Source organism: Nomascus leucogenys, chromosome 8, assembly GCF_006542625.1.
Source record: "Nomascus leucogenys isolate Asia chromosome 8, Asia_NLE_v1, whole genome shotgun sequence".
Taxonomy (NCBI): Eukaryota; Metazoa; Chordata; class Mammalia; order Primates; family Hylobatidae; genus Nomascus; species Nomascus leucogenys.
Genome location: NC_044388.1, coordinates 81,262,055 through 81,287,142, shown reverse-complemented (window position 1 = coordinate 81,287,142; position 25,088 = coordinate 81,262,055). Strand labels below are relative to the sequence as shown.

General features: G+C 47.0%; 1 protein-coding gene across 2 annotated transcripts in view; it reads left to right on the top strand.

Annotated features, from left to right (window-relative positions):
• Positions 1 to 12,833: 12,833 nt before the first annotated feature.
• UBE2R2 (ubiquitin conjugating enzyme E2 R2) overlaps positions 12,834 to 25,088 on the top strand; it is a 108,925-nt gene continuing 96,670 nt past the window's right edge. Inside the window, exon 1 of one of the 2 annotated variants that reach the window (XM_030817576.1) lies at positions 12,834 to 13,622. In XM_030817576.1, coding sequence (XP_030673436.1) covers positions 13,446 to 13,622 — 177 coding nt within the window. In that variant the 5' untranslated portion in view covers positions 12,834 to 13,445. The remainder of the gene's footprint in view (positions 13,623 to 25,088) is intronic. The other variant, XM_030817575.1, reaches the window with a different exon arrangement.

Below are 25,088 nucleotides of genomic sequence, written 5' to 3'. Positions count from 1 at the left end.
AGCTGTTTGTTCCATTTGGAATGTGCTTTCTTGGCTTTTTCTCCTTTTCATCTTTCACCTCTCAGCATAAATATCACCTCTGGACTCAAACCATCCTCCCACCCCAGCTTCCTGGCTAGCTGGGATCACAGGCATGCACCACACACTCGACTAATTTTTTGTAGAGATGGGATTTCACCACGTTGCCCAGGCTGGTCTCAAATTCCTGGACTCAAGTGATCCTCCCACCTTGGCCTCCCAAAGTGCTAGGATTACAGGCTTGAGCCACTGCGCCTGGCCAAGGTCTTCACTAAAGGCCTAAAATATGTTCTCTAAACATATTTAGATATGTTTTCTTTTGCTTTTTTTTTTTTTTTGAGATGGAGTCTTGCTCTGTCACCCAGGCTGGAGTGCAGTGCAAGATCTCAGCTTACTGCAACTTCCACCTCCCAAGTTCAAGTGATTCTCCTGCCTCAGCCTCCGGAGTAGCTGGGATTATAGCCACACACCACCACACCTGGCTAATTTTTGCATTTTTAGTAGAGTAGGCCACCATGTTGGCCAGACTGGTCTTGAACCCCTGTCCTCAAGTGATCTGCCCTCCTCTGCCTTTCAAAGTGCTGGGATTACAGGCGTGAACCACCGCGCCCAGGCCGTTATGTTTTCTCTTTCTTTCTCCTTCCCTCCCTCCCTCCCTTCCTTCCCTCCCACCCTCCCTCCTTTATTTTCTTTTCTCTTTTCCTTTCTTTTCTTTTTATTTTTTATTTGTTTTTTTTTTTTTGAGACAGAGTCTTGCTCTGTCGCCCAGGCTGGAGTGCAGTGGCGAGATCTCAGCTTACTGCAACCTCCTCCGCCTCCGGGGTTCAAGCAATTCTCATGCCTCAGCCTCCCGAGTAGCTGGGACTACAGGAGCACACCACGTCGCCGGGCTAATTTTTTGTTTTTTTTGTTTTTTTTTTTTTTTGAGACGGAGTCTCACTCTGTCGCCCAGGCTGGAGTGCAGTGGCGCAATCTCGGCTCACTACAAGCTCCACCTCCCAGGTTCACGCCATTCTCTCGCCTCAGCCTCCCGAGTAGCTGGGACTACAGGCGCCCGCCACTGCGCCCAGCTAATTTTTTTTGTATTTTTAGTAGAGACGGGGTTTCACCATGGTCTCGATCTCCTGACCTCGTGATCCGCCCGCCTCGGCCTCCCAAAGTGCTGGGATTACAGGCGTGAGCCACCGCGCCCTGCCAATTTTTTGTATTTTAGTAGAGACAGGGTTTCACCATGTTCCCCAGGCTGGTCTTGGATTCCGAACTCAGGCAATCAGCCCACCTTAGCCTCCCCAAGTGCTAGGATAACAGGCGTGACCCACCACGCCCGGCCTGGCTGATATGTTTTCTAAAAGGTTTCTTTTATATCATCCATTTTCCTTTTAGTGCTTTTTACAATTTCTGATTATCAGTTGTCTCTTCTTTTGTTTTACTTTTATTTTTAAATTTATTACTATTATTTTAGAGACAGGATCTCACTGTCACCCAGGCTGCAGTGCAGTTGTAGCTCACTGCAGCTTGGGATACCTGGGCTCAAGTGATCCTTCCAAGTAGCTAGGACTACAGGTATATGCCACCATGTCCAGCTAATTTTTTAATATTTGGTAGTGGTCTTGACCTCAGAACCTCAAATAATCCTCCCATATCAGCCTCCCAAAGCACTGGGATTATAAGCATGAGCCACTTGCCCAGCCCAGTTGTCTCTTTTTGCCCTTGACTGTGAACACATGAAAACGAGGACCATGTGTACATGCCCAATAACTAGCACATTGTAGATACTTAATAAATGTTTACTGAATGATTGTGACCATAGTCAATCCTTTCCGTCTTTCCTTTAACCATTGTCTCCCTCAAATTTTATGACCCAGTTGCACTGAACTACTTGGGAGTTTTCTTACTCTAATTTGATTTATTTCCTGGGCCTTTGATCTTGCTGCTCTCTTTGCTCAGAATGTTTTGATTGATAAGGTTTACTGGAGAAATGGAGCTTGTGCTAAGTGTTGAAGCATGGTTTGAATTTGAATTGACAGAGGGGAAGAAGCAGCATCATTGAAGTCTAAGAAAGACCAAAAAGCTGTGAAATGAATTGATTATTCATTCCATACTTAATGATCAAGCCCCGTGGTCAAGAATGGTCAAGAATTGACACATTGTAATCTCAGAACTTTGGAAGGTCGAGGTGGGAGTCCAGGAGTTTGAAACCAGCCTGGACAACATAGTGAAACTCCATCTCTATAAAAAAAATACAAAAATTAGGCCGGGTGCGGTGGCTCACGCTTGTATTCCCAGCACTTTGGAAGGCCAAGGTGGGTGGATCACGAGGTCAGGAGTTCAAGACCAGCCTGACCAAGATGGTGAAACCCCATCTCTACTAAAAATACAAAATTAGGCCGGGCGCGGTGGCTCACGCTTGTAATCCCAGCACTTTGGGAGGCCAAGGCGGGCGGATCACGAGGTCAGGAGATCGAGACCACGGTGAAACCCCGTCTCTACTAAAAAATACAAAAAATTAGCCGGGCGTGGTGGCGGGCGCCTGTAGTCCCAGCTACTCGGAGAGGCTGAGGCAGGAGAATGGCGTGAACCCGGGAGGCGGAGCTTGCAGTGAGCCAAGATTGAGCCACTGCACTCCAGCCTGGGCGACAGAGCGATACTCCATCTCAAAAAAAAAAAAAAAAAAAAAAAAAAAAAAAATACAAAATTAGCCGGGCACAGTGGCAGGTGTAATCCCAGCTACTCAGGAGGCTGAGGCAAGACAATCGCTTGAACCCAGGTGGCAGAGGTTGCAGTGAGCTGAGATTGTGCCACTGCACTCTAGGCTGGGCGACAAAGTAAGACTCCGTCTCAAAAAATATATATATAAAAATTAAGGCCGGGCATGGTGGCTCACACCTGTAATCCCAGCACTTTGGGAGGCCAAGGCGAGTGGATCATCTGAGGTCATGGTTTTGAGACCAGCCTGGCCAACATGGCGAAACCCCGTCTCTGCTAAAAAAAATACAAACATCGACCGGGCCTGGTGGCACGCGCCTATAATCCCAGCTACTCGGGAGGCTGAGGCAGGACACTTGCTTGAACTTGGGAGGCGGAGGTTGCAGTGAGCTGAGATTGTGCCACTGCACTTCAGCCTCAGCAACAGAGTGAGACCCTGTCTCAAAAAAACAAAAACCAAAAAACAAAAATTAGCTGGGTGTGGGCTGGGCACGGTGGCTCACGCCTGTAATCCCAACACTTTGGGAGGCCGAGGCGGGTGGATCACGAGGTCAGGAGTTCAAGAACTGTAGTGCCAGCTACTTGGGAGGCTGAGGTGGGAGGTGGGATTGCTTGAGCCCGGGAGTTTGAGGCTGCAGTGAGCCATGATTGCACCACTGTACTCTAGCCTGGGTGACAGAGCAAGACCCTGACCCCAAAATAAACAAATATATAATTAAAATAAAATTGTATCCTGCCCTAACATTTTCAGTATTAGGCACCTTTTTAGTCACTTTCACTGGTACTCACCAAAACTTGTAACAATATTATCTACTAACTACTTGTTTTTATCTGTTTCTGTCTCAGAAAGAGACAGAATGTAAGCTCCACAAGGGCAAGGACCACTTATTTCTGTCTCATTTACTACTGTATCCCTGATATTAGCACAGGGCCTGTCACATAGGAGGCACTCAATAAATTTTTTGAATGAAAAAATGAATGAATGAATGAATGAATGGCTCATTCTCAATGGCACTTCAGAGGCTGAGAGGAAATAGACACATAAATGCAGTGCAGCATGGGGGGTGCTATGTATGATATGCACAGATTGCCATGGGCACATTAGAAAGATTACTGTGAGAAAAGGAAAACAGTTCAGAGCAGTCTGAGCTATGTGAGGTATGCAACATTCATCAGGCCCAAGGAGGTGAGGACAGGACTTCAGTTATGCACCCCTCACACACATGTCCAAAGTCTATTTCATTTTATGTATTTTTGTTTTGTGTTATTTTGTTTATTTGAGACAGGGTCTCCCTCTATAGCCCAGGCTGGGATGCACCGGTGCAAACACAGTTACCTGCAGCCTTGACTTCCTAGGCTCAAGCAATCCTTCTGCCTCAGCCTCCCGAGTAGCTGGGACTACAGTTACATGCCGCCACATCCAGCTAATTTAAAAAATAAGTTTTTTTGGCCGGGTGCAGTGGCCAAAGTGCAGTCCCAGCACTTTGAGAGGCCAAGGTGGGTGGATCACCTGAGGTCAGGAGTTTGAGACCAGCCTGGCCAACATGGTGAAACCCCATCTCTACTAAAAAATACAAAAATTAGCCAGTCGTGGTGGCAGGCGCCTGTATCCCAGCTACTTGGGAGGCTGAGGCAGGAGAATTGCTTGAACCTGTGAACTGTCAAGAGACGGAGGCTGCAGTGAGCTGAGACCATGCCACTGCACTCCAGCCAGGGGGACAAGAGCGAGACTCCGTCTCAAAAAAAAAAAAATTTTTTTTTAAAGATGGGGTCTTGCCATGTTGCCCAGGCTGGTCTCAAACTCCTGTGCTCAAGCCATCATCCTGCCTCCACCTCCCAAAGTGCTGGGATTTCAGGCATGAGCCACCTCACCTGGCCCAAAGGCTATTGTTAAAGCAGGGGTCTCCATCCCCTGGGCCACAGACCGGTATGGTTGTGGTACAGTCCATGCCCTGCTAGGAACCAGCCACACAGTAGGAGGTGAGCGGCAGGGGCATATTACTGCCTGAGCTCTGCCTCCTGTGAGATCAGCAGGGCTTTAGATTCTCATAGGAGCACAAATCCTATTGTGAACTGCGCATGTGAGGGATCTATGTTGCACACTCCTTATGAGAATCTAACTAATGCCTGATGATCTGAAGTGAAACAGTTTCATCCTATTCCCCCCACCCTGTAAAAAAATTGTCTTCCACGAAACCCGATGCCAAAAAGGTTAGGGACCGCTGATTTTTTTTTTTCTTTTTTTTTGAGACAGTCTTGCTCTGTCACCCAGGCTGGAGTCCAGTGGCGGGATCTCCGCTCACTGCAAGCTCCACCTCCTGGGTTCACGCCATTCTTTTTTTTTTTTTTTTGAGACGGAGTCTCGCTCTGTCGCCCAGGCTGGAGTGCAGTGGCACGATCTCCACTCACTGCAGGCTCCGCCTCCCGGGGTTCACGCCATTCTCCTGCCTCAGCCGCCGGAGTAGCTGGGACTACAGGCGCCCGCCACCACGCCCGGCTAATTTTTTGTATTTTTTAGTAGAGACGGGGTTTCACCGTGTTAGCCAGGATTGCCTGGATCTCCTGACCTCGTGATCCACCCGCCTCGGCCTCCCAAAGTGCTGGGATTACAAGCGTGAGCCACCGCGCCCGGCTGGGTTCACGCCATTCTTTCCTGCCTCAGCCTCTTGAGTAGATGGGACTACAGGCACCTGCCACCACACCCGGCTAATTTTTCGTATTTTTAGTAGAGACGGGGTTTCAGCGAGTTAGCCAGGATAGTCTCGATCTCCTGACCTCGTGATCCGCCTACCTCGGCCTCCCAAAGTGCTGGGATTACAGGCATGAGCCATCGTGCCCGGCGGGGACCGCTGATTTAAAGGCATTTGGCCAGGTATAGTGGCTCACGCCTGTAATCTCCCCACTTTGGGAGGCTAAGGCAGGAGGATAGCTTGAGGTCAGGAGTTAAAGACCAGCCTGGGTAACATAGTGAGACCTTGTCTCCACAAAAAAATAAATAGGCTGGGCACGGTGGCTCATGCCTGTAATCCCAGCACTTTGGGAGGCCGAGGCGGGTGGATCACCTAAGGTCGGGAGTTCAAGACCAGCCCGACCAACATGGAGAAACCCCGTCTCTTCTAAAAATTCAAAATTAGCCGGGCGTGGTGGTGCATGCCTGTAATCCCAGCTACTCGGGAGGCTGAGGCAGGAGAATCACTTAAACCTGGGAGGCGGAGGTTGTGGTAAGCCAAGATCGCTCCAGCCTGGGCAAGAAGAGCAAAACTCCAACACACACACACACACACACAAAAATAAAAAATAAAAAATAAATTAAATAAATAATAAAATAATTAACTGGGCTTGGTGTTGCACAAGCTAATTATTGGTCCTAGCTACTAGGGGTGCTGAGGTGGGAGGATTGTGAAAGCCCAGGAGGTTGAGGCTTCAGTGAGCCAAGATCGCACCACTACACTTAAGGGCAACAGAGTGAGACCCTGTCTCAAAAATAAATAAATAAATAAAAGTATTTTGATCCTGACTAGCTGCCTCAACCATTATCTTCATGTTCCTGGAACTTGTGATACAAAACACAAGGTATAGGCCAGGCTCGATGGCTCATGCCTGTAATCCCAGCATTTTGGGAGGCCAAGGTGGGTGGATCACTTGATCTCTGGAGTTCAAGACCATCCTGGCCAACATGGTGAAACCCCATCTCTACTAAAAATACAAAAAAAAAAAAAAATTAGCTGGGGCTGGGCGCGGTGGCTCACACCTGTAATCCCAGCAATTTGGGAGGCCGAGGCAGGCAGATCACGAGGTCAGGAGATCGAGACCATCCTGGCTAACACGGTGAAACCCTGTCTCTACTAAAAATACAAAAAATTAGCCAGGCGTGGTGGTGGGTGCCTGTGGTCCCAGCTACTCAGGAGGCTGAGGCAGGAGAATGGCGTGAACCTGGGAGGCAGAGCCTGCAGTGAGCCACGATCATGCCACTGCACTCCAGCCTGGGCAATGGCGAGACTCTGTCTCAATAAATAAATAAATAAATAAATAAAATAAAAATAATAAAATTAGCTGGGCATGGCGGCATGTGCCTGTAATCCCAGCTACTCGGGAGACTGAGGCAGGAGAATCGCTTGAACCCGGGAGGTGGAGGTTGCAGTGAGCCAAGATTGCACCACTGTACTCTAGCCTGGGCGACAGAACAAGACTCCACCACAAAAAAAAAAAAAAAAAAAAAAAGGTAGGTATAGCCAATCTATAGTTTGTTATTTTAATGTAAACTTTTGGTAAACAACTTGGAAACTGCCTCTTCTTTTTTTTTTTTTTTTTTTTTGAGACGGAGTCTCGCTCTGTCGCTCAGGCTGGAGTGCAGTGAAGCGATCTCGGCTCACTGCAAGCTCCGCCTCCCGGGTTCACGCCATTCTCCTGCCTCAGCCTCCTGAGAAGCTGGGACTACAGGCGCCCGCCACCACGCACGGCTAATTTTTTTTGTATTTTTAGTAGAGACGGGGTTTCACCGTGGTCTCGATCTCCTGACCTCATGATCCACCCGCCTCGGCCTCCCAAAGTGCTGGGATTACAAGCGTGAGCCACCGCGACCGGCCTGCCTCTTCTTTTTTACTTTAAAAACTCACTTGTTGGCTGGGCATGGTGGCTCACACCTGTAATTCCAGCTGTTTGGAGGCGGAAGCAGGAGCTCAAAGAGTTCAAGACTAGCCTGGGCAACACAGCAAGACCACATAAATAAATAAGAAGTTCAAAAAAAACTCCAAAACATTTGTCATGTTGGGGGCAGCAGTGTGTGCCTGTAATCCCAGATACTCAGGATGCTGAGGCGGGAAGAATTTTTTTTTTTTTTTTTTTTTTAGAGGTCTAACTATGTTGCTCAGACTCAGACTGTTTTTTTTGTTTTGTTTTTTTGAGACAGAGTCTCACTCTGTCACCCAGGCTGGAGTGCAGTGGCACGATCTTGGCTCACTGCAACCTCCGCCTCCCGGGTTCCAGCGATTCTTCTGCCTTAGCCTCCCGAGTAGCTGGGACTACAGGCACGAGCCACCATGCCCAGCTAATTTTTGTATTTTTTTTAGTAGAGACAGGGTTTCACCATGTTAGCCAGGCTGGTCTCGAACTTCTGCCCTCAGGTGATCTGCCCACCTCAGCCTCCCAAAGTGCTGGGATTACAGGCGTGAGCCACGGCATCTGGTGGCACTTTTTTTTTTTTTTTTGAGACGGAGTCTCGCTCTGTTGCCAGGCTGGAGTTCAGTGGCGTGATCTTGGCTTACTGCAACCTATAACTCCACCTTTGACTCTGATTCAAGTGATTCTCCTGCCTCAGCCTCCCAAGTAGCTGGGATTGCAGGCACGCATCACTATGTCCAGATAATTTTTGTATTTTTGGTAGAGATGGGGTTTCATCATGTTTGTTAGGGTGCCCTTGATCTCCTGACCTTGTGATCCTCCCACCTTGGCTTCCCAAAGTGCTGGGATTACAGGTGTGAGCCACTGCGCCCAGCCTGTGGCACTTCTTAAACTGGTTATCTTTCTTTCAAAAGAAAAGATATGGAAATCTTGGTAAGATAAAAAGGAGGGAACAATATTTGCTTTAGGAAGGTTAATTCTGACCTTATAAACAATGACTTTTATGGGGATCAAACTTTTTTTTTTTTTTTTTTTTTTTTTAGACAGTCTTATTCTGTTGCCCAGGCTGGAGTGCAGTGTTATGATCTCAGTGCAATGCAACCTCCACCTCCTGGGTTCAAGCGATTCTCCTGCCTCAGTCTCCTGAGTAGCTGGACTACAGGTGCCCGCCATGATGCCTGGCTAATTTTTGTATTTTTTTTTTTTTTTTTGAGACGGAGTCTCGCTCTGTTGCCCAGTCCGGAGTGCAGTGGCACGATCTTGGCTCACTGCAAGCTCCGCCTCCCGGGTTCATGCCATTCTCCTGCCTCAGCCTCCGGAGTAGCTGGGACCACAGGCGCCCGCCACCACGCCCGGCTAACTTTTTTGTATTTTTTTAGTGGAGACAGGGTTTCACTGTGTTAGCCAGGATGATCTCGATCTCCTGACCTCATGATCTGCCCGCCTCAGCCTCCCAAAGTGCTGAGATTACAGGCGTGAGCCACTGTGCCCGGCTAATTTTTGTATTTTTAATACAGACGGGGTTTCACCATGTTTGCCAGGCTGATCTTGAACTCCTGACCTCAAATGATCTGCCTGCCTCAGCCTCCCAAAGTGCTGGGGTTACAGGCGTGAGCCACTGTGCCTGGCCAACTTTTTAAAATTTAATATGTTAACATATATGTAAAATTTGTACACTACTCTTAAGGAGCCATAGTCTTCCTCTAAAATTAGTAGTGGGCCTGCCGTGGTGGCTCACGCCTGTAATCTCAGCATTTTGAGAGGCTGAGGTAGGCGGATTGCTTGAGTTCAGGAGTTCAAGACCAGCCTGGGCAACATAATGAAACCTTGTCTCTACGAAAAATACAAAAATTAGTCAGGCGTGGTGGCACTGTGCCTGTAGTCCCAGCTACTCCGGGGGCTGAGGTGGGAGGATTACTGGAACCCAGGAGGCGGAGGTTGCAGTGAGCCAAGATCATGCTACTGCACTCCAGCCTGGGTGACAGAGCAAGACTCTGTCTCAGTTTAAAAAAAGAAGAAGAAGAAGAAAGGAAGAAGAATAAGAAGAAGAAGAAGAAGAAGAAGGAGGAGGAGGAGAAGGAGAAGAAGAAGAAGAAGAAGAACCTTGGTTGGAAAGTACCAGGTGATGCCTGACACTGAGCGTTAAGTGCTCTGTTTTCTTTTTTAAAAAAAATTATTATTTTTTAAATTTTAATTTTGAGTGCTGTTTTTCTTTACCACCAGAGGGCACCAATCAGGCAAGTCAATGTACATGCCATTATGAAACAATATGAGAAAGCTCTAGGAAGCTGTTTCTAGCATTCATTCTTTTTAACAAATAGGTTTTGAGCACTTAATATGTGCCAAACATTGGAGTAGCTGGTATAGAGTTTTGGAATTTAAAGTCTTGAGCACCTACTATGTGCTTGAGAGAACAGATAGGCATGAGGATAGAGGGTAGGGTTCAATTTGTGATTTTGTGATTACTCATTGTCTTCCTGTCCTTGGCCATGAGTCTCTTGAGAACAATTACTTAGTGTCTACTTTGTGTCAGATGGTGTGCCTGTTGCTGAAGATTCAGGCATGAATAAGACACAGTGGCAGTCTACTAATAAACAATGTCCTACTGGCTAGAATAAAAACACATGAGCTAGTTCTGTGGAATTCCAGTTCCTGTGACCTGAGAATAAACAGCCTTGATTATAAAACTCATTAACACATTGAGCTTCCAACCTCCCAGCATAGAGGCATGCCCACAGTGGATGCTTAGTGAGTTTGTGAGTTGACATGAGCCCAGGGGGCCGCTTCTGGTCTGGGTGCCAGGTATACCTTCCAGTGGGTTAGACTAGGGCTTCATCATCCTCCAGGTCAGGGTGGGGCTGTGATGAGTTTTTGTGGGTGAAATGCTTTGAAGATGACCTTTCTACCTATTTATCTGCTCACTGCCTTGCTATTAAAGGTGTCAACATCATCTTTCACATTTCCGGGTCAGCAATCCTCTTGTCCCTAAATTGACTGGTACTGGAGGGAAAGACAGAATGGGACATAAACCATCATTTTGATAAGAGGGGCTGCATTCACTAGGATACTCCTTCTTCTCTGAGGGGAGCTCTAATTCCAGTGGAGTTCGGTCTCAAGACCTGGACAGTAGCGTTGGCGGCTAGAAAAGGATGTTTTAAAACACTGAGACCTTGTCTTTTTGGGGAAAAAAAAGGCCAAAAAAAAAAGGAGGGGGGCTGCTTAAGTGTGGATTGTGTAGAGTGACTCCATTCCAAAGAGTACAGTATAGAAAAGGGGGAGGAAGGGGCAGAGTAACTTTACAGTAGAAAGACTTGACACACTTCCTCAGCCAGACAATCAAGGTCAACATCAACATTGCTAAGTCATGTTGCTATTTGTGCCCTTAATATGATGTGATGAAATGGCATTTCACCTCTGTGATCTTACCCTCAAAAACTCACAATCCCTGTCTAATCATGAGAAAACCATCACAATCTCAATTGGGGGACAGTCTACAAAATACTTGACCAGTATTCTCCAAAACTGTTAAGGTCATCAGAACAAAGTCTAAGAAACTGCCACAGTCAAGAGGAATCTAAGGAAACAGGAAAACTGAATGTAGACTGGTATCCTGGATGAGATCCTGGAACAGCAAAAGGTCACTAGGTAAAAATTAGGGAAGTATGAGCTTCAGTTAATAGTGATGTATTAATATTAGCTCATTAATTGTAATACATGTACTCTACTAATGTAATATGTCAATAAAAGGGGGAACTGGGCACCAGGTGTAGGGGAACTCGACTATCTTTTCAATTTTTCTATAAATCTAAAACTGTCCTTGGCTGGGCACAGTGGCTCATGCCAGTAATCCCAGCACTTTGGGAGGCTGAGGTGGATGGATCACCTGAGGTCAAGGGTTGGAGACCAGCCTGGCCAACATGGTGAAATCCCGTCTCTACTAAAAATACAAAAATTAGCTGGGCATGGTGGTGCGCACCTGTGGTCCTGCTACTTGGGAGACTGAGGTTAGAGGATGGCTTAAGCCCAGGAGGTTACTGCTAGAGTGAGCTATAATCACCCTACTGTACTCCAGCCTGGGCAACAGAGTGAGACCCTGTCTCAATAAAAGGGGTGGGTAGTGGTGGTATCCAGAATACAGCTATGCCTTAAAGTTTTTTTCTTTCAAGTTCCTATGAATCATTTACCATGTGCCAGTCACTACGCTAAATGCTGTACATACATTTAATCATTACAATTGCTTGTGTTGGGTATAATTAATCCCCTTTTACAGAAGCTGATTAAACAGCCAGGTGTGGAGGCATACACCTGTAGTCCTAGCTACTTGGGAGGCTGAGGTGGGAGAATCGCTTGAACCTGGGAGGCGGAGGTTGCAGTGGGCCGTGATCGCGCCACTGTGCTACGGCCTGGGTGATAGAGCAAGACCCTGTCTCAAACAAAACAAAACCAAAAAACAAAAAAACAAAAAACTGATGATACAGGGAGAAGTAATGTGTGGAACTAGGGTTGGAACCAAGATCTGTCTCGTTCCGAAATTGTGTGTGTAGAACTCTCACAGTATTCTGGCTTTTCTAGGAAATTTTTAGGCAGTTATCCTAGGACATGCCTTCCTAAGAGAAAGGAGTACTGTATTCCGAACCACGATGACCAAAGACAGTCTCCACATCTCACTTCGGTTATGATTATCTCGAAAGTCCCTCAGTTCCAGGGCGGGCATTCAAGCCAAAAGCACCTATAAGGGGTCAAAGTTACACCATAGTAGTTTATTTTACAAATGGCGAAGGCGAAGAGCAGCCTGAGCACTTGCTCCAAATCACAATGAGAAGGGCTAGAGACCCAGTTTGTTATTGTCTCTTTTTCCTCACAACTTCCTCTTTGTAGTTAAGAAGGGAAGCAGAAGCTGACCTTTCTGTCTCACCCCGTTTCTCACGTGGAACTGCCGCACCCAGGGTGGGTAACGTGCCAAAGGGCACACTTGCCTGTGGGCTGGCCTGCGGGAAGGTCTGTTCCCACCGAAAAGACCCACATTGTCAGCACATCCTAAGCAAGTAGCTACTAAGTGGAGGGACCGCAGACTGGGTGTCACAGGGAGGGGCCTGCAGGGACCAGGCCCGTCCCAGGATGGCTACGGAGGCCCCTGGATCCACAGTGGGGAGGGCCCCGAGAGCCGGGGGACCTGGGTTCCCTTCCGGGGCACGCCTTTGGAACTACGGCGTCCAGCCACACAACCGTCACTCTGGGGCCACGGCAGTCCCTGCGCCCACCCTCGGTCCCCGCTGCTTCTGGGATCTTTATGGGCGGGGGACACGCGCCGGCGTCACAAAGCGCCGCGACCGCGCGGGAGGCCGAGAAGAGGCGTGGAAGCGGGAGGAGGAGGAGGTGGTAGTGGAGGAGAGCCAGGCACGGTGGGGGGAGGGGAGGGAGGGGCGCGCGCACGCGCGTCGGGCCGCCAGCCGCTGAGAGCCGCCCAGCACCCGGCGTGCGCCCCTCCTCCCTCTCTCCCTCCCTCCCTGCTTCTCGGCTCCGTCGCTCCCGCGGCGCGAGGCGCTCTCGCTCTCCTCCTCCTCCGCCGTCGCCCCTCCCCCCGCGCAGCCCCCGCCGCCACCGCCGCGAGACCCCCGCACGCCGCTCTCCCCCCACCCTCTCCAGCCCCGCGCGCCCTCCGGCCCCTGCGGCCCCCGAAGAGAACGAGAGGGCGAGCGAGCGCGGCGTTCCCGGGCTGGCCCGGCCCCCTCTCTTCACCATCGCCGGCCCTCCACCGCCTTCCTCCGCTTCCACCTCCTCTCCCCCCCCCCAAGTTGAGGCCCCCTCCGGGGGGGGGAGGCCCGGGACAGGGACCCGGAGCGAATTCCTCTAACTCCCTCGACCTCTCCTCTCGCCCGGCCCGAGTGTGAGGAGAAGGGCCCGGCCCGGCCTGCGTCGTGTGTGAGGAGGACCCCGGGCGGGCCCACGGGCCGTGTGGGGCCTGGTCCGGCCCGCCGGGTGTGTGAAGACCGGGGTCCGGTGCGGCCCGGCCGGAGGGCGAGCGGAGGGGAGGGGCCTGGTCCGGCCCGGCCGGTGCGTGAGGACTGGGGCCCGGGCCCGGCGCCGCCGCCGCCGCCGCGATGGCCCAGCAGCAGATGACCAGCTCACAGAAGGCCCTGATGCTCGAGCTGAAATCCCTGCAGGAGGAACCAGTGGAGGGCTTCCGGATCACCCTGGTGGACGAGTCCGACCTCTACAACTGGGAGGTGGCCATCTTCGGGCCCCCCAACACCCTCTACGAAGGCGGCTACTTCAAGGTACCCTCACCCTCCTCCCGGACCCTGCCTCCGCGGCCGAGGCCTCCGGCTCCCCGCCGCTTTCTGCAGTTCCTGGGACCAGGAGTATGAGCACGGGCGAGTGGAGGGGGCTTCTCACCCGTGCGGCCCCCTCCCCCATCCGTGGAGGCAGGAAGGCCTTGCTCGCCGAGTGCCTTTTCTTTGTCATGGGGGCGGGGGCTCGGGCGGGGGCGGGAGGGCAGGCTGCACCGGGAAATCGGAGAGCCTCTCTGGTTAGGGTAGTGTCTACGGGCGGAGGAGGCCGTCTTTGTTTCCCCCGCTGAGGGTGGGTGGAAAGAGCGGTGGTCTATCTGTGCTTGCTTGTCCTCCCGTCGGAACCCCTCCCTGCGCAGGCTGGAACTGCCCCAGAGGGCAGGGTGACCTGCACCGACTGGATTGGATTTTTCTTTTTTGGGGGGTGGGGGTGGGGTGGGGGAGGGGCACCAGCTTGTCATTTCAGAAGCTGCCGAGTGCCCTGACATTTTGAGGATTTGTTGGGTTTCTTAGGTACTCGTAGTGCCAACTTTGCATTCCAATGGGTGGTGGTGAAGAATGGGACCCTAGGGGTGGTAAAAAAAAAAAAAAAAAAAAAAAAAAAAAAAAGGGTGCCCACGTCGTCTTGTCATTATCCATTTGGGAGAACTTTAACCCTCTTTCCGTTCACATTCTCTGCTTACCTCAGTCACTGGTTCTTTCAAAATGCCCTTTGTCCTCACCATGCCACCAAGTTTGCCAACCTTTTTTTCTGCAGGTAGAAATATCCACAAAGGGTGGAACGAGTCATGTAGGGAGATTGATAGCTTCCCACTTTCAGAGACAAAATTGAAACCTGCTCAAGTGGTTAACTCTAACTAAAGGGGTGGTCTCACAGATGACAAGTATCATCTGAGGCGAGATCGTTTCTCTGGGTGGGATGTATGGTTCCTTAGCGACCACAGACATTGTTTCTGTTGTTTTATATGGTTTTAGAACAATGGTTATCATTCCAGAATCTAATGATTTTTTTTTTTTTTAACTCCAAGGTAGTTAACTTGGAGATAATCAGTGTTTGTTTTGTTTTGTTTTTACTTGAGTGTTTTTTCAGGGAGGAATCATAGATTGAAAGTTTGAATGTTTTAAATGATGGGGGCTGAGAGAGGAAATGAGTGCTTAGGAATCCATTTAGTTTTATTTTTTTATTTTTAAAATTAAGTAAAATAGGCCAGTGAGTCAATTTTGGTTTTGAAGGGAGGGGTTATCTTGGCACAAGTTTTAAATGAGTATCTTAGTCATGTAGTTCTGATGTGTATTTTTAGGACTACCCAATTACTTAACTCTTGTTTTCTACCCTTCTAAAGGTGGAAACCTCAGTTTTATGCTTGAAATTAGGTCAACTTTGTAGGAAATGGGATTGATACAGGAATGTTTAATATTCACTACTGTATAGTCACTGAGTACCTAGGAAAAGCACGTTTTTAGAATATTATGTAAGTGCGGTACCCCTACCAACTGTTAGGCTTCATCTTTTGTGGTCAGCCTACCCTATACTTTTCAGATGGAGGTATTTAAAATTACTAAGAAAACATGCAAGTTATTAGTAACAAAGTGGAAAAGGTATTGCTGTGTTTATGTTGAAGCATATTCTCTGTTGTCAAATATACATTTTTATGCATACTGGAAAAATTAGTTTTACAAAATTGAATGTATGTGATGCCTTTTTTTTTTTTTTTTTTTTTTTTTGAGACGGAGTCTCGCTCTGTCACCCTGGCTGGAGTGCAGTGGCGGGATCTCGCCTAACTGCAACCTCCGCCTCCCAGGTTCAATCGATTCTCCTGCCTCAGCCTCCCAAGCAGCTGGGACTACAGGCGCACGCCACCACGCCCAGCTAATTTTTGTATTTTTAGTAGAGATGGGGTTTCACCATATTGGCCAGGCTGGTCTCGAACTCCTGACCCTGTGATCAACCCGCCTCGGCCTCCCAAAGTGCTGGGATTACAGGCGTGAGCCACTGCGCCCGGCCATGATGCCTTTTCTGACAAAGCATTGTTTAGCAAAATCTGCTGGCTAATGTTAGTGGAATAAAGTTTGATTTCCAAAAAGTGTCATTGTTTGGTACAACCGATATTTAGTAAATGGGTACTAGTTAGAATAATCTCACTCCAATAAAGTTAAAAACAACAGCAAAAACAAAACAAAACTTGTACATGAGAGAAAATAATGGGTTGCAAATTTTAACATTTGTGCATAAGTCTGGGAAAGGAGTGTGGAGAACCCTTTCAGAAATAGGTAGTATGGAAGGATTCCTTATGTTAATACACTGATTTAAATTAAATGCTTCTGAACTTCAGTCCTTGTTTAAAAAGAATGATTTAATCTCCTGCTTTGTGATGTTAGATTTCTTAAGCTTTGAGTGTTTTTACCTTTAATTCTGACATGTGTGAAAATTTGTAAACAGGTTTTATGGTTTAGTCTTGTGTGAGAAGTTTGTTCGATTTTATTTTCGACTACTTTTTCCCTTATATGTCCTTTTATCCCATTAGTCGTTCATTAGAAAAAGGCAAATTTATGGTCATGAGCAGTTAACACTGGGGATATGTTTAAAACTATTGTTTTTGTTTTACTGCTTTTGTCTTAAGACAAGGCTTTTAGTGTATTTCACTACAGCTGCAGTTAAAAGTTGGCACAAAGCTTTCCCTACCATATCACTCTTCTCCCTTATTAAATGTTAATCCTTGAACATTTAGTATAATTTATTTTCAAGTTAAACTCTTTTCCTTTTTTGGCATAGTCATTCGTGAAGGCAGTGGGACTGCCAGTCATTCTTTACATTTTTCATACTGTAATTCCTTTAACTTTTATATATTAATAGGTTTCTAACTGATCTTTTTCACCCTGAAATAGTTGGCTCTTGTCTCTTAACGACAGGATCTCCATTGGAGATTTGTGAGACCTGTATTTCACAGAATTTTTTTATTCATCCTGCTTTTGCTTATTTAATATCTCCAATCCGTGTGATTCTTAGTTTTAGGCCATATAGATGTAGGATGGGCAAAGATAGTTTCTTCTGTCCATTCTGAATACTACACAATTTTTTTTTGGCCTTACTATCTTTTTGTGTAGTTTCTTATTTTGCTGCCGAAGCAAGTCGGAATTTTATTGTTACTAGAAAAATAAATTGTGGATCAAGTCAGTAGCTAATGACTTTTAACAAGTTCACCCCCTTTCTTTTGAAAGGAACTTTTTCAGGGTCTTGCTCTGTCACTTAGTTGGGGGTACAGTGGTGTGATCATGGCTCACTGCAGCTTCCACATCCTAGGCTCAAGCAGTCCTCCCACCCTAGCCCCCTGAGTAGCTGGGACTACAGGCATGACTACGCCCGGCTAATTTTTTTTTCTTCAGTATTGTTAAGTGAGGTAGGGTCTCACTATTTTGTCCAGGTTGCTCTCCAACTCCTGAGTTCAAGGGATCCTCCCTTCTCAGCCACCCAAAGTGCTGGTTTTACAGGCGTGAGCCACCATGCCTGGCTGGAACTATCTTTTCAAATAACTCCTGCTAAGGATTGTAGCTTAGTGTGGGTGCTTTAGTACTGAACCTCCTTGGAACTTTTGCATTATTTATCTAAAGCATTATAGTAGCGAGTCTAGAGCCAGAAAGAGTGCCTCTTTTATGATATGCATAACAAAAAAAATTTTTTTTTTTTTTTTTTTTTTTTGAGATGGAGTCTCACTCTTTTGCCAGGCTGGAGTGCGGTGGCACTGTCTCGGCTCACTGCAACCTCTGTCTCCTAGGTTCAAGCGATTCTTCTGCCTCAGCCTCCTGTGCAGTTAACTTTTTATAGTTTTTTTTGTTTTTGTTTTTTGAGATGTGTCACTCTGTCGCCCAGGCTGGAGTACAGTGGCGCCATCTCAGCTCACCGCAACCTCTGCTTCCTGGGTTCAAGTGATTCTCCTGCCTCAGCCTCCTGAGTAGCTGAGATTACAGGCGTGCACCGTGAAACCTGGCTAATTCTTTTTGTATTTTTAGTAGAGACAGGGTTTCGCCACGTTGGCCAGGCTGGTCTTGAACCCCTGACCTTAAGTGATCTGCCCATCTCAGCCTCCCAAAATGTAATCCCAATTAGAGGCCCAAGCCACCACTCCTGGCCAGCCTTTTATAGTTTTGATTTTATTAAATAATTTGATTGAGATAATGAGATATAGTTGTGTTCCATTTTTAGAAAACTCCAATCTGATAATTTAGAAAGTATTTGTTGTATACTTAAAGTTTTCCTTATTAGGAACCTCTTTATTAGACTCAACATTGACATATAACACTGACATACATATATATATATATATATATATATATATATATTTTTTTTTTTTTTTTTTTTTTTTTTTTTGAGACAAGAGTTTTGCTCTTATTGCCCAGGCTGGAGTGCAGTGGAGCGATTTCGGCTCACTGCAACCTCCGCCTCCTGGGTTCAAGTGATTCTTCTGCCTCAGCCTCCTGAGTAGCTGGGATTACAGGCATGCACCACCATGCCCAGCTAATTTTATATTTTTGGTAGAGACGAGGTTTCTCCATGTTGGTTAGGCTGGTCTCGAACTCCCAACCTCAGGTGATCCCGCCCACCTCAGCCTCCCAAAGTGCTGAGATTACAGGCCTGAGCCACCACACCCGGCCTACACTGACTTATATTAAAGAAACTCTTCAAAACTTTTTTTTTTTTAAGAGATAGGGTCTCACTCTGTTGCCCAGGCTGGAGTTCAGTGGTGTGATCATAGCTCACTGCAGCCTGAAACACTTGGGCTCAAGGGATCCTCTTGCCTCACCCTCCTGAGTAGCTGGGACTGCAGGTGTGTACCACACTCGTTTTAATTAAAAAAAAATTTTTTTGTGTGCAGAAAGGGTCTCATAGGCCAGGCTGGTCTCGAACTCCTGGCTTCAAACAGTCCTCCCACCTTAGCCTCCCAAAGTGCTGGTGTTACAGATGTGAGCTACCACACCCAGCCAAATTTTTTTTTTAATAAGAGAATATGCATTATTTCCTATGCTTCATTTGTTTTGCAATGAATGAATCTGTTTTCTGCCTTCCCTCTTCCCCCTAAAAAAACAAACCAGACTTAGCCTAGATCTGGCAATGTCACTTAGATATTTTATTTTATTTTTTTTCTTCTTCTTACTAATTTTTTTTTTTTTTTTTTTTTAGCTGAGTCTCGCTCTTTTGCTCAGGCTGGAGTGCAGTGGCGTGATTTTGGCTCACTGCAACCTCTACCTCCTGTGTTCAAGCAATTCTTGTGCCTCAGCCTCCCCAGTAGCTGGGATTACAGGCGTGCGCCACCATGCCTGGCTAATTTTTGTAATTTTTAGTAGAGATGGGGTTTTGCCATGTTGGCCAGGCTGGTCTTGAACTCCTGGCCTCAAGTGATCTGCCCACCTTGGCCTCCCAAAGTGCTGGGATTACAAATGTGAGCCAGTGTGCCCAGCCTATTATTATTTTAGAGACAGTCTCGCTATGTTGTCCAGGCTTGTCTTGAACTCCTGGGCTCAAGTAATCCTCCCGCCTCAGCCTCCCAAAGCACTGCGATTATAGGTCTGAGCCATTGCACCCAGCCTATTTTATGACTCTAATTGGTAAAATATAGTTGAAAAAAAATTGTTTTTTTCCTAGATGGAGTCTTGCTCTGTTGTGCAGGCTGAAGTGCAGTGGTGCGATCTTGGCTCACTGCAACCTCTGCCTCCAGGGTTCAAGCAGTTCTCCTGCCTTAGCCTCCCAAGTAGTTGGGATTACAGGTGCGTGCCAGCACGTCCGGTTAATTTTTGTATTTTTAGTGGAAACGGGGTTTTACCATGTTGTCCAGGCTGGTCTCAAACTCCTGACCTCAGGTGATCCACCTGCCTTGGCCTCCCAAAGTGCTGGGATTACAGGCGTGAGCCACTGCGCCTGGCTAAAAAAATTTTTTTAGGAAAATGATTGTTTGCATTTTTGAGACAGGGATTCTTTTGAGAAATTGAATAATTTTCTCAGAGAAAGTGGGTACGCATAAACTAATTTTATATATCTTTTTCAGAGAGTTTACTGCCGATGAGCTAAGAATCCTCTTGTAAGGTATTTGGATAGGCAACTTAAAGACAATTTTAAACAGCTCTTTTAAAATTATAAAATGAGTGCTCTTTTATTCCCCCATTTCTCTCAGTTAACTTTGAAACTACCTCTTAGGGCATTTAGCTGTCTCTTTCTGGAAGATGAAGTTGTCTTGAGTACTAGGTGAACTAAGGCAACGTTATAAATGGAAACACAGTTAAGGTCTAAGGGTTTTGGAAACTAAATGAAGTTTCACTTTTTATTGTTTCTCAGAACATTTTTCAAACCAAATATACCTTAGTTTTTCATAGAATATGCTTTTATCCTGTTTAGTTGATTACAAGATGCATATTTTTCTACCTTTTAACTTCTTTTTGATTAGGAAATTTCTTAGATGGCCGGGTGTGGTGGCTCATGCCTGTAATCCCAGCACTTTGGGAGGCCGAGGCGGGTGGATCACCTAATGTCAGGAGTTCAAGACCAGCCTGGCCAACATGGTGAAACCCTGTCTCTACTAAAAATACACAAATTAGCTGGTGTGGGCCGGGTGCGGTGGCTCACGCCTGTAATCCTAGCTCTTTGGGAGGCCGAGGCAGGCGGATCACAAGGTCAGGAGATCAAGACCATCCTGGCTAACACGGTGAAACCCTATCTCTACTAAAAAAATACAAAAAAATTAGCCAGGCATGGTGGTGGGCACCTGTAGTCCCAGCTACTCGGAAGGCTGAGGCAGGAGAATGGTGTGAATCCAGGAGGCGGAGCTTGCAGTGAGCCGATATCGAGGCACTGCACTCTAGCCTGGGCGACAGTGAGGCTCCGTCTCAAAAAAAAAAAAAAAAAAAAAAAAAATTAGCTGGTGTGATGGTCCGCACCTGCAGTCCTAGCTACTTGGGAGGCTAAGGCAGGAGAATCGCTTGAACCCAAGAGGTGGAGGCTGCAGTGAGCCTAGATCATGCCAGTGCACTCCAGCCTGGGCAACAGAGTGAAGCTCTGTCTCAAAAAAAAAAAAAAAAAAAATTCTTGGAATCCATGAAGTCTTGTAATTGCCATCAGCCAAGTGGTACTTTTAACCTAGTTGTGGAGACCATTTCATTGAAATCTTTTGGTAAATTTTTTTTTAAATACCAGTTTCAATGTCTTAGATTTGCTAAAATAAGGATTATTTCTTCCTGGAATGAAGGATTTAGGTCCTAATTAATACCCTGCATTGATTCTCCTTTTTTCACCTTTTGTGTCAAGAAAAGTTTTTATTGAGGACTCATTAAAGGAAAAGCAAATTGTAGGAAAAGTCACTTCCTTAAAGATAGTAAGTGAAAGTATTAGGGTAATGATAACCTTAGGGCTTTTAAGAATGATCAGCCAGGTGGACGCCTGTAATCCCAGCACTTCGGGAGGCAAACAACAAAAACAAAAACAAAAACAAAAAGAATGATCTTTATAAAAGCAAAGCTTTTTTTTTTTTTTTTTTTTTTTTTTTTTTTTTGAGACGGAGTCTTTGTCACCCAAGCTGGAGTGCAGTGGTGCAATCTTAGCTCACCGCAACCTCCGTCTCCCGGGTTCAAGCGATTCTCCTCCTCAGCTTCCCGAGTAGCTGGGACTACAGGCACGTGCCACCACGCCCGGCTAATTTTTGTATTTTTAGTAGAGACAGCGTTTCACCATGTTGGTCAGGCTGGTCTCAAACTTCTTACCTCAGGTAATCTACCCACTTTGGCCTCCCAAAGTGCTGGGATTACAGGCATGAGCCACCACGCCTGTCCAAAAGCAAAGCTTTTAAAGCTTTAAGGCTAGTTAGACCATTTTTCAACATAATGGTAAAATGTTCCATCTTTCCAACTCAGTGGTCAGTTGGAGACAGGTGAGAGAAAGGAGACCATCTGGCAAATTAGTCTACCTCTGATCATCTAGTTATGGAAAAATAACAGCAAGGAAAAGGTATAAATTCAGAGTTTAGGAGTACAGATTTCCATCTTGCTTAAAGATTATATTGAAAAGGTTTAATTCTTTTATGTTTCTGAACTTCTTTTGAACTGCTTCACATACGACTGCAGGGATATCTGAGTTGGTTGGGTGCAGTGGCTCACGCCTGCTCACGCCTGTAATCCCAGCACTTTTGGGAGGCTGAGATGGGCAGATCACTTGAGGTCAGGAGTTCAAGACCATCATAGCCAATATGGTGAAACCCCATCTCTACTAAAAATACAAAAAGTAGCCGGGCGTGGTGGCATGCACCTGTAGTCCCAGCTACTTGGGAGGCTGAGGCAGGAGAATCGCTTGAACCTAGGAGGTGCAGGTTTACAGTGAGCCAGAATCTTGTGCCACTGCACTCCAGCCTGAGCAGCAGAACAGGACTCTGTCTCAAAAAAAAAAAAAAAAAAAAAATCCTACAGAGATGCCTGAGTAAAATTGAACCTCTTTGATTGTGTTAATATCAACCTTATTCAGCAAGAAATTGTTATTCAGAGATTATGCTTATATACCTCAAAATGAGTTGACTGACGTGAATGGAATGATAGATACTAAGTTGATAGAGCTAAATTTAGTTCACATCACCAAGGTTTGATGTTACTTAAATGATCTTCCACATGATAATTGGAAAATTCAGGTGTTGGAATATGTATTTAAGATGCAAAGTGGCCAGGCGTGGTGGCTCACGCCTGTAATCCCAGCACTTTGAGAGGCTGAGGCAGGCGGATCACGAGGTCAGGAGATTGAGACCGTTCTGGCTAACACAGTCAAACCCCGTCTCTACTAAAACTACAAAAAATTGGCAGGGCATGGTGGCATGTGCCTGTAGTTCCAGCTACCCGGGAGGCTGAGGCAGGAGAATGGCTTGAATCCAGGAGGCGGAGGTTGCAGTGAGCTGAGATTACGCCATTGCACTCCAGTCTGGGCAACAGAGTGAGACTCTGTCCCCTGTCGCCCCCCCGCAAAAAAAAAAGAAAAGTGAATCGTCCACTTTAAACACCTTTATTTGATTTAGTAACAAATACATATAAAAATGTTTTGGTTATTGGGTGGGTGCAGTGGCTCACGCTTATAATTTTTACCCAGCACTTTGGGAGGCAGAGGTGGGCAGATCACCTGAGCTCGGAAGTTTGAGACCAGCCTGGACAGCATGGTGAAACCCCGTATCTACTAAAAATCCAAAAATTAGCCAGACATGGTGTCGTGAACCTGTAGTCCCAGCTATCCAAGAGGCTGAGGCAGGAGAATCTCTTGAACCCAGGAGAATCGCTTGAACCCAGGAAGCTTTCGGAGGCTGCAGTGAGCCGAGATCGTGCCACTGCACTCCAGCCTGGGCGACAGTGAGACTCTGCCTCAAAAAAAAAAATAAGTTTTGGTTGTTGTCTATTATTTTTTTTTGATGCCGTTCAAATAAAAAAAATTAGCCAAGCATGGTAGTTTATGTCTTTGGTCCCAGCTACTTAGAAGGTTGAGTTGAGGTGGGAGGATCACTTGAGCCCGGGAGGTCGAGGCTGCAGTGAGCCATGAGCATGCCACTATACCCTAGCTGGGTGACAGAGCAAGACTCAGTCTCAAAAATAAGTAAGTTAAATTAAAAATAAATAGGCTGGACGCTGTGGCTCACGCCTGTAATCCCAGCACTTTGGGAGGCCAAGGCGGGCGAATCACCTGAGATTAGGAGTTGGGCACCAGTGTGGTCAACATGGCGAAATGCTGTCTCAACTAAAAATACAAAAATTAGCCTGGTGTGGTGGTGCGTGCCTGAAATCCCAGCTACTTGGGAGGCTCAGGCAGGAGAATTGTTTGAATGCAGGAGGTGGAAGTTGCAGTGAGCTGAGATTGCACCATTGCACTCTAGCCTGGGCAACAAGAGTGAAATTCCATCTAAAAAAAAATTAATAAAATTAAATTAAAAATTAAATCAGGCTCGGCATGGTGACCCATGCCTGTAATCCCAGCACTTTGGGAGGCTGAGGTGGGCGGATTACCTGAGATCAGGAATTCAAGACCAGCCTGACCAACATGGTGAAACCCCGTCTCTACTAAAAATACAAAAATTAGCTGGGCATGGTGGCACATGCCTGTAATCTCAGCTACTCAAGAGGCTGAGGTGGGTGAATCGCTTGAACCCGGGAGGCGGAGGTTGCAGTGAGCCCAGATCATGCCACTGCAATCCAGCCTGGGCGACATAGCAAGACTCCCTCTCGGCCAGGCGCGGTGGCTCACGCTTGTAATCCCAGCACTTTGGGAGGCCGAGGCGGGCGGATCACGAGGTCAGGAGATTGAGACCACGGTGAAACCCCGTCTCTAATAAAAATACAAAAAATTAGCCAGGCGTGGTGGCGGGCGCCTGTAGTCCCAGCTACTCGGAGAGGCTGAGGCAGGAGAATGGCATGAACCCGGGAGGCGGAGCTTGCAGTAAGCCGAGAGCGCGCCACTGCAGTCCGGAGTGGGTGAAAGAGTGAGACTCTGTCTCAAAAAAAAAAAAAAAAGACTCCCTCTCAAAAAAAAAAATACAAATAGATAAAATAAATTAATAAAATTAAAAATTAAATTAGGCTGGGCTCAGTGGCTCACTGTAGTCCCAGGACTTTGAGAGGCTGAGGCCGGCGGATCACCTGAGGTCAGGAGTTCAAGACCAGCCTGACCAACGTGGTGAAACCCGATCTCTACTGAAAATACAAAATTAGCTGGTTGTGGTGGCACGCGCCTATAATCCCAGCTACTCGGGAGACTGAGGCAGAAGAATCGCTTGAACCTGGGAGGTTGAGGTTGCAGTGAGCCGAGATCCCACCATTGCACACCAGCCTGGGCAACAGAGCGAAACTCTCTCAAAGAAAAAAAAAAAAAATCAGACTTACGGAGTGTTTTACAAAGAACTATTTTAAATTTTGATGACTTCAGTTTTTGTCTGTTAAAACTTTTTGTTTTTTTGCAGACACAGTCTCACTGTCGTCCAGGCTGGAGTGCAGTGGAGTGATCTTGGCTCACTGCAACCTCCACCTCCTGGGTTCAATCAGTTCTCCTGCCTCAGCCTCCAAGTAGCTGGGACTACAGGCATGTGCCACCACCGGGCTAATTTTTGTTATTTATTTATTTGTTTTTGAGATCAAGTCTCGCTCTGTTCCCCAGCCTGGAGTGCAGTGGTGCGAGCTCGGCTCACTGCAACCTCCGCCTCCCTGGTTTAAGCAATTCTCCTGGCTCAGCCTCCCGAGTAGCTGGGATTACAGGCACGTGCCACCACGCCCAGCTAATTTTTGTATTTATTTATTTATTTTTTTGAGATGGAGTTTTGCTCTTGTTGCCCTGACTGGAGTGCAATGGCACGATCTTGGCTCACTGCAGCCTCTGCCTCCTGGGTTCAAGTGATTATCCTGTCTCAGCCTCCTGAGTAGCTGGGATTACAGGCGCATGCTGCCATGCCTGGATAATTT